Below are 10,368 nucleotides of genomic sequence, written 5' to 3' on the forward strand. Positions count from 1 at the left end.
ATGTTCCATAGGATTCAGTGATAATGCCGGATCACCATATCACTGTAACTGTAAGGTAGGTCAAATGTGTACTAAATGTGAACCATAAGCTGTAGAAGAGTCAAGTGTTGTCAATTTAGGGAACAAGTCTTAATACATTTGCTTTACAGCCTTTACTTGACTTAATTTCTGCTATACTACAATGATGCATTTCAATCATACCTAGCACGTTACAGTTACCTGCTGGACAGTGAAGGTTTTATATCTGATTTTTCTCTCCAAACCTCCAAGATTTTACATGTTGCAGATAGAGAATATGTGAGGAAACATTTTTAAATAAAAAATGCATGTGAACACAGGTCCTGGACATATTTTGGTCACAAAAGTCAAACAGCATTACAGGTAAAATAACTTCATCCAAATGCCAAGTTTAAACAAATGCAAAATAAATATATTTTTTAAGTGACCAAACAAATATATTTGTTTGTCCAGAGAAAGAGCGGCACTGAAAGAAACATACATTTTTCCTTTTTGTATTTTACTATAAATTACAATATAAATCCACCTAATATGGATATAAAAACATGTAGATGTCACAGCTCTTGTTTTTAGAGATTTCTGTTTCGCATTTAGATAATGGGATCTACAAATGTTTTAAGCAGAAATCACTTTTTTTTTAACTTGATAAAGCTTTTTAATTTGAGCCAAAAACTAAGCCATGTTTTGTTTAATAGTATCATGTTTTCCGGTATCCCCCGCACAGTGCCTTGTTAGCAAAACTATTTAAATCTATACATAGTAAATGCACAGAATCTGCGTATAAAAACAAGTAGATAGGGTAAGACATAAAGCAAACCATGGCTAAGTTAGCATGCTGCAAAATAAATGTCTGCATTTATGATAAAACAATCTCCACGAAGACATAAGTGTGTAATAATGTGCAGTATGATACAGCCCAAATATTCCAACTGAGTGACTGAGAGATTATTCTTTCTCTGCTAGGAAAATATATCATGATTCACCGACTGCAAAACTATAAGGACTCTTTCGATCTGGATAAAACAATATGCACTATAATTGTGGTATAGATGAACAAATGTAATATGCTAAAATATCTGTTTGTACTGCTATCACTGCTCTGTAATAAAAGTGTAGGGATAAAGGACAAATATTCACGCCTTTTTTCACACAAATCAAATGTACAGAACTTAACCATTTCAGTAGTGGAGAAACATTTGCACTTTAAATATTACTTATTGATAATACACTTAAACCATTGCACAGTCGTTTATGTTTTCAGTATTCCAGATTGAAAGATCAGCCACTATGTAATATAGTTTCTGCTTGTACTGGTCAACCACAATATTGATGAGATTAATAATGAATATCTATAGCATGACCTTTGTTGACAGGACTGAATCTCTCCTCTATATGCCTGTCAGGTATCTTAAAGAGGTATTGATAAGCTCATTACTGCAGTGCTCTATATGATTTTGGCTGCATGATATTCCCTAACCTTGAAGCATCCCAGCCTAGTAACCTTCATCTTTGTTATTCTTCACATTAAGCCATGACCCTTTTAGAACTCATCAGATTGCCAAGTAGAGCATCCTGAATGGCAAGCACAATGGGGGGTCATAGAAATACATTGTAATACATCTTGTGACAGGCTCCATTTAGCAGGTGAAAGGTAAGGCAGCATTGTATGGGTACATGTTCTTCACACAGATGTTGCTCTTTGCACCTTTCTGATTCATGTGCTGATATGTTTTTTTTTTTTTGCCAATGAAGTATGATGGTCATGTGTTAAATCAATTTTCATGAGTAAACATAGCATGCTGTCGGGGGTCTGATGTTTAAAGGCATGGGGAAAAGGAGTGGTCTGGTCACAATGCTTTGGTGCGGGAGGTTATTCTCTGAATCTCAGGGTCATCGCCTCATGATCTTGGACAAGTCGCCAAAAATTAGAATGTTAGCTCTTGCATGCTGTTATTAAATCACATTTCCGAGCTTTACAAGTGGTGTAATCCACAACCTGTAAAAACCTGCACAATCCCAATACAAATATATAGGTGATTAGAAATAATTCTGATATATATATTATATATATATATGTCCTGGATTAAACTGGATTCTATGCAGGTTTTGTTTAATTGTATTTGATCAACTAAAAAATAGTAGATGCATTCTCAAAATTCATGTAAATCCTCATCCACAATTTGTATCTTTGATCCCAAGGAATCAAATTCTACCAGTAATGGATATACTCCAGAAAGGCATGAAATGTGTTAGTAAATATGTGCACTGCTTGCTCTTCCTCACAGATGTATTTATCTAGCCATTGGGTGCTTTGGTTACCATTCAATACTTTGATTAAAGCCATGAACCATTAATGGTGATAACCTGATTGTTCGTTCTACAGATGCCATATTGCTAATAGTTGTAAGGCCCCAAAAGTATCTGGGGCAAGAACAGGTTAAGGTCATTTTTTCATTATTTTTGAGAATATAGTAGTAAACTTTTGCCTATACGTACAGTACTTTTGCTATATATATGTTGACCTTCTATGACAGGTCTCCACTGAGAAAATACTACCCTTTGGTTCTAACATCTGAAACCCTTCCACTCAACTGCACTAAATCAAGGTAATCATGAAACTATAACAGATGTTTAAATATAATTCAGACATAAGCTATACAATGTACCAGCATGAATTAAGAAGTACCACGAAGTAAGACAAAGTAGACATTCAAAGAAACAAAAGGAATATGAAAAATAAATCTCAAAGGAACAGCACTGAGGAGAGGAATAGAATGAAATCGTCTACTGTGAATCGAGAAAATGAAAAGGGAAATCTAAATAAGAACGAAAATCACCAATGAACTAAATTGGACTAAAGGGAAAAAAAATGATATATATTTTTAAAAACATAACCATGTGTCTAAGAACCGATGGCTGAGTAGGAAACATATTATTAAAATAGCAAAATGTAGAAAAGGTGAACATTTGAAAGGAAGAGGAATTCAACGCTCAACCTTTCCTATGACGCCTGCTACAATATTTCTCTCTTAACCCTTTTGCTTCCAGAGGGACCTGCAATGCATTGCACTGCAGTGCCTATCCTGTCCCTTCTGGTTGGTTAGTTGTTCAGCATCCAGTAGGTATCGAAAAGCCTGTGATCTGAAGACAGTGCTCACAAAGGTGACAATTAATTAAAAGAGAGTGTATTACAAAAAATAATAGTGTGGTCAGTTTATACACTGCCTGAACCAATTTACGGAAGTCACTGTCAATTAAACCCTTGTAAGAGTTCAGTCCATTATCAATTATTTCTTGTCTTGATCAATATTTTTGGATGCACCTTCCTGACAAAGTTACCCAGTACCGCCTGTTCTTCAATATCTATTTATGTTTCTTTCAATATAGCTGTATACAGATTGGTTAAACAGGTTTGTATTTTATTCAATGTACTCTGGCAATAACTACTTCTGGTAGGCACTGTTAGAATTTTAAATAAAGGAAAATGTGCCACAATTTTTCAATAATCACTTGATCCCTTTGTCTATGCAAAATATAAATCGGTTTGGGCTGTAATTCTAATAAATCTAATAGTAGAAATGTGCATTGTGCCATGGTTAGGGGCATCTTCTCTACATAGAGTAATGCAGCATACTACAACATAAATTTTCTAGGGGTTTAGTAGAATAGTTTGCATAGTACTATATATCCCAAACTGTATATCACAGCATATCATGTCAGCAGGGATCCTAGCACAGGTCTCATCAGCATCGTCATTTGTTTTAATTACTTGGAAATCTATTGGTATATACTTTCACAATAAGTATTGCATAACCTCTGAAAAGTTGTTTTGTTGCAATAAAGCTAAAGTACAGAAAGCCTACTTAATGAAATATAGTGATTTTTAAAATAATTTTATATGATCTACTTACATCTGTTTCCCAGAATATTTACCTGTATTTTATAGTGGCATTTGATTTTTAGAAAGAAGTTGAACAACGGATATAAGACTAAAGCAAAGTAAGTACCATTGGACTAGTTCTAGTAAAAAGTGCTGGAGAAGCACACAAATCATAGTTTTATGTGTCAAAGGCCCCTACAACAATGAAACTTTGAGCTCTTTATATATTGTAAGTTGCTTACATATAACAGAAAAAAAAACATAAAAATGTATATACTATATATATAATTAGCTAAGATTTTTCTTTTTTGTTTGTAAAACATGGTTGATCGTTTTCCAGAATATACCCTTATTATATTTCATGTGTGTGAGAAAGTTTTCTAAGCCTTAGGATAACCATTGTGGCTTTAACACTTGACATAGGAAGGTTCATTATCTTGCATGGATCTTAGTAAATATGGCATTTAGTTACAAGTTGCACATGCATATGCAGGTTACTTAAATTGTTAGAATAGTGATGGTGCAGCAGATGCCCACTGGATAGTTTGATTATAATACATTACAGGCCTTACTTCCAAGCATGCATCAGCAATAAAAGCTGCCTCTGCCTATTGTGAAGGTCCTATATTTAGATGACTATAATTGAAAATTATTATACTAAATACCGCTTTAAATTGCCTTTTGAATAAATTTAAAGATAATGCATTGTGGTATGGCTACCCAGAGAGCAGTAACATTTATGTCTCTCAATAGTCAGTTTTAAAGCACACTAGGCTACCAGGCAAGGATGAAGTTATGAATGAATTGCCCAGTGGTTCAACTGTGATCAGCTAACTCTACATCTGTGGGTGGGTCACTGCCTATTTATCATCGAAAAATAGAAAGCCTACCACAGAAAGTATTACCAATTGATCATTGGTTGCGTATTGAAGATTACAATCACTCTCACATGCAAGGATAGGTGACCTTTCTTTGTGCACTTATTAACAGTATGCATCCCTTCTTCTTTTGACAATTTTTAAGGTTAATTTAGAAATAAGGAAATGTTAATGCCAGCAGTGAACTTAAAAAAATGACACTATCAAAACGACCTTTTCTGGAAGTATTTGCTGTCTCCTGGCATGGATTTTTCAAGTGACAAATACTGCATATTTGTGTATATTATAGTTTGCTTCACTTTTCTTTAAAACAAACAAACAAAAAAAAAAGATTAAACTTCCTAATCTATGTGTCCACAGAATTTTAATTTATACATTCATTACCCCGTTAAATTGTCAGTTTGAATGAAGGTATTTCCAAGAAATCCATTAGCTATTTATGATCTGTCGGTTCCTTTACACTTTAGTGTGGGTTAATCCCTATTTAAAACTCCCTCTATAGCCATAGACAATAAATAAACTCAACTCCTTCAACTCTTTAATGCACTCTGAGAAGGTAATTATTGACAGGATTGTAATATGTGCCATTTCAGTGATGCCTCCTCAAGTATATATTATCAGTTAACTAACAGGCTATATTAATCAGTAATGGCCAGTGTCATATATTTAGTTAATTTTTTTTTTTTACATTAGTGTAATATGCTTTAGGTCGCTTAGTTGAGGTAGAAGACCCAAAACGTTGAAGAGCTTTTTGTAACAGTTATTTTTTTTAGCCATGCCTAGCAAAGTTGATATTTCTTCTTACTCTATGTTGCTGGTCAAAAACTTGAAGCCAAACACAAGCCCCATTCCTCACAGCCTTGTCATGCTTACACTTTACAACAATGAATCACTGGGGGCAAGCAAGTAATTTTTTTCTAGTTGCCAGAGGCATGTTTTTATCTGGATTAGCTAATAAATCAGAGACATCGCGGTATGAGTAATAAGAGTTTGAACTGTTCTCAATCTAGCCGAAGTGTAAGGATAAAGCACTGTGTTAGAAATTGTCTCACATTTCATTTCCCTTCGGTGGTTTATCGGGAGCTGTCCTTCAGCACCACGGTGCTAAAACTGCCACCAATTAACAAGCAAGACACAACCCTTAATGCAATCCTCTTACTTTGCTCATCTGAAGTATCTAGATTTAAATCTAACACTATTTTTGTGTAAACCAGTTATGTTGATGGTAAAATGTGTGAAATGTGCAGCCCATACTATTTTCCTTATCCCCGGCTACATAAGGGAAACTCATTTTCCTTAGGTGTTTTTTCTCGTAGTTTGCAATTTGTGCGTGTAACAATACTATGGCAAGCTGAGATGTATGTTTTGCATGGTGTGTTATTACTTATGTCTAATTGGGTGTATTTTTACTTTTGTGTAAACTTATAGTACAGAGATAACACACACACACACACACACACACACACACACACACACACACACACACACATATATACATATATATTAAAATGCTGTTCTAATTTTGTCAGTGTGCCGTCTCCTTTTAGATTTGCAGCTAGGGCACCAAGTCAAAGATTGGAAGTGGATAAAACTCTGGCTCTTGGAGTATGAACAGAAGGGCGTATTACGTTCCTACAGTATATATGAACATTGTAGCGTTTATTCATTTTAACTTACATATTCAATTACAGCCCCTACTACTGCCAACGACTTAAAGCTAAAATGTCTGCTTGCAAAGGAATTCATTGCAGTACACTAGATTTTCCCGTGTTGTCTTCTAAAGTATTGCTTTTCAATTTAGCAGCACAATACTCAATCCTAAAATGTGTATTATGCTATTAAATATGCTTTGACAGTCCAGCTCTGAGAGGATTAACTTCCAATAGTTTACTTGCAGCAATTAGCCCAGACCACCATAATATACAGTAGTAAAGCTGGCAAGAGGCATTGCACTACATTTTTCGGGGGGGGGGGGGGATGTGGAGGAGGGGTGATTCATCAAGCACATTTTTTTGCTTGGATCATGCCTCAAATGCATTAAACATACTGTAATAAAGAAAAGTTAGGTTTTCCCAATTCACACATGACGGAGAATAGACAGAGCTAGCTTTTACTGCTGTTCTCACAAAGGGATAGGTCTCATTCTTTTGCTGTCTTTTATGGACATGTCTGATCTTCCTTACACCTTATTTTTTCCATGCAAGACAAGCTTCCCTTTTTGGGACTACCAGTAGTGCCCCTCACTGCTCTTTGCCTCTTAGGACGTATTCAATCATTATCCCAGCTTCTTCATCTCTGTATTAATTTCCCTTCCCACCACATGCATACAGAACTGTCACAGTTAAAGATTATATCAGATATATCTTTTTAGCACCCCCACTCCGAAATCCTCCCTTTGCCGTTATTGTGTCGTGTACTATTTTGCCCCATTCCTCTCCTCGAGCCAATAGATCCTATATGCTTCCTGTCTCTTTCTCTTCTCTCCAAATGTGTCGTGCAAAGTTAAAAACATATGAATAACCCCTTTCCAGCACCACCAATGTAGACAGATTTGCCTCCTACAACTCCGACCCCGTGTATTTTCTCCCTGCCACTGACCAATTAATTGCATGTCGGTTTCTTCCTCTCTCTCTTTCCTCCCCAGATGTACAATGGCAAACTCAAGGAAAATGTTGGTCCACCAGTTCAGCACCAGCGCTGTGGACAGCTCCTTTCCCACTCCTAGTCTCCCCTCAAAGCCCCTCTCCCTTGCTCCAAGTCAGGAGCAGATCCCATGCTATGGCTAGCCCTCCCCAGATGTGCAGTGGCAAACTTAAGGAAAATGTTGGTCCACCCAGTTCAGCACCAGCCCTGTGGACAGCTCCTTTCCCGCTCCTAGCCTCCCCTCACACTGCCTCTCTCCCTAGCTCCAAGTCAGGAGCAGATCCCATGCTATGGATAGCCCTCCCCAGATGTGCAGTGGCAAACTTAAGAAAAATGTTGGTTCACCCCAGTTCAGCACCAGCGCTTTGGACAGCTCCTTTCCCACTCCTAGCCTCCCCTCACTGCCTCTCTCCCTCGCTGCCTGGCTCCAAGTCACGAGAAAGCTCCCATTCTATGGCTATCCCTCCCCAGATGTGCGATGGCTAAAGTTAAGGAAATTGGAGCTGACCTTTATGCATGCCAGTGAACCTGTCCTTCAGCACTGTCAGCTCGTAGATCTTGCCGAACTCCTCGAAGAGAGGTTTCAGGTCCTTCTCGTCCAGATTGCGGGGGATCTGCCCAATAAAGAGCTTGATGGCATCGTGATCCTTCATGGGGATAGTGGAAGTGCTCCCGGGACTGTGGTTTAATCCGTTCATGTGCCCGTTGGTGTTAGGGTTGCTGTGATTGCTATTGAGGCTGGTATTGTCTGGCTGTCCGTTAGCTAACGTGGCCATCTTTATATACATAGAGGATCTTCTTGGCTTTTCTTTCTCTGGAACGGCGTGTCTCCCCCTCGCTCTCTCTCTCGCACACATACACAACACTCTCTCTCCCCCTCTCGCTCCCTGGTCTGATCTGATTTTTTTTTTTTATACATTGAACAGACAGGATCTGTGTCCTTTCCGTTTAAACAGGCTGGGGCAGTTCAAGTCACAAGCAGACTAGGGGAGGGGGGGTGGGTGTGGGGTTTATCTTTTCCTTTCTCACTATGCACACATAGCTGTGTGTGTGCCAGCCCAGAAGAGGCTCAGTGGTACCTTCCACCCAGCCCCTGTCTATAAATATAAGCAGGCGCATGGCTCTTAGGTAGCTGCTAGTCAATCTCCATTGTACCCAGTGAGCAGGGGACCATCCTATCCTATTCTACATTGTGCAAGTCGATCTCTTCTTCTTACCCCCAACCCCCCCCCCCCCCTCCTGCTCCCCAAGCTTCTCATTTTTTTAAATGATTTAAACTGACTGGAAACAATCTGCCATTTATTATGTCTGTATTTTTTTCTCCCTTCCAGATCCCTTTGATCACATAATAAAAGGAAGTCTGATTCACATACAGTACAGTATGGACGACTTGAATATTTCCCTTGCTCTCTCTGTCTCGCTCTCTCTGTATCTGTTCTCCGTCTTTTTACTCCTCTCCGAACAGCAGCACATCGCAGGGCTGTGCATGCAGCCCGGGTGCTGGAAACGACGCTTAGAGAATATAAGTATTAATAAGACATTCTGCGATATGCTGTTTCTATAAAAGGGTAGATCTGCTTTCGGTGTATGTTTTGTGTTGCTTTAAATGTCAGATTCATTGTCTCCGATATGTGTGTGTGTGTGTGTGTGTGTGTGTGTGTGTGTGTGTGTGTGTGTGTGTGTGTGTGTGTGTGTGTGTGTGTGTATATATATATATATATGTATATATATATATATATATATATATATATATATATATATATATATATATATATATATATATATATATATATATATATATATTGACATGTCTTTCTGCTATTCACAAGAAACTAGGAATTTGAATCGGACAATTACTAATACTGAATAAAGACTGGTCACCATTTTTAGGCTCATTTCCCACTTTTGCAAGACTAGAAGAAATGAATAACGCTTGTATAAATACACACACACACACACACACACACACACACACACACACACACACACACACACACACACACACACACACACACACACACACACACACACACACACACACACACACACACACACACACACACGTCGATTGTAAATGCGTTAGGCATTAGGACACAATAAAGTTAGCTTTGTGGGATCCATACATACAATCCGTACTGATATTGACTGCTAATTGACACGCGTATTTTGTTTCATAGGAATCTGTGGGTTTAAGCTTCAGTTTAGCTGTACTGCTTTGTTTTTAGACATCAATACTGAATACAAGTGCAGTAGTTAGTTACCGGTTGTTATATACAGTACAGTACAGTATACTGCTTCAGCGTTTCAGCTCCTGGGTTCCTGGGTTTGATTGACACAAAGTATTTCATTACAGTACAAGTGTTGGGCTCAGCGATGTTTGTTATGAGGCAAATTGTTCACGCTTTCCTTTCGGTGATTGTATACTTATGAGGAGGAAAGATAACACATGGCACATACTTCATACAGTGCAGGAAAACTGGATGCTGCTGATTACAACACAACAATCTGTCTTAAATGCATACAATGCCCTCTAGGTGTAGGTGTAATTTTCCTTGCAATGACTCTGTGCACATGAGAGTCATACTGTATCCGAAAAGAAAACCCAGCCTGGATGTAAAATCATTTTCTTCCTCAAACTGCAGCTCAGATGTAAAAAATGTCATGGGTGTGGCAGTTAAATTGAGTTTGCTGTGATAAATAAAGCTAAATGGCTGTTTTTTCCCTTCCTTTTCCTGTTAAACTATTTGTATTGCTCTGTAATTTTACAATAGCCACAGAGGTTAACCTTACTACTGAAATGTTGAGAAAACAAAAAAAAATGTATTTCTTTTAAAAGATGTATTATGCTAATAATATATGCTAATAATGTTTGTACAATACATTGATTGTTGCTATACTGTAGCTCCATTTCACTGCAGCAGTTTCACAACTCAAATGTTTCTTCCAGCT

The 10,368-nt window shown here is 37.7% G+C and overlaps 1 protein-coding gene across 15 annotated transcripts in view; it reads right to left on the reverse strand.

Moving 5' to 3' along the window:
• CELF4 (CUGBP Elav-like family member 4) overlaps window positions 1-8,387 on the reverse strand; it is a 1,026,742-nt gene extending 1,018,355 nt beyond the window's left edge. For 7 of the 15 annotated variants that reach the window (XR_012798727.1, XM_075585138.1, XM_075584641.1 and 4 more), the window contains exon 1: window positions 7,928-8,386. Coding sequence is in view for 14 of the 15 variants with exons in the window: in XM_075585138.1 (XP_075441253.1) it covers window positions 7,928-8,276 (349 nt within the window). In the remaining variant the exon portion in view is untranslated. Of the gene's footprint in view, window positions 1-7,927 lie in introns of all 15 variants that reach the window. The other 8 variants (XM_075585196.1, XM_075584697.1, XM_075584893.1 and 5 more) reach the window with 3 other exon arrangements.
• Window positions 8,388-10,368: the final 1,981 nt, after the last annotated feature.

This window comes from Ascaphus truei, chromosome 1, assembly GCF_040206685.1.
Source record: "Ascaphus truei isolate aAscTru1 chromosome 1, aAscTru1.hap1, whole genome shotgun sequence".
Lineage (NCBI taxonomy): Eukaryota > Metazoa > Chordata > Amphibia > Anura > Ascaphidae > Ascaphus > Ascaphus truei.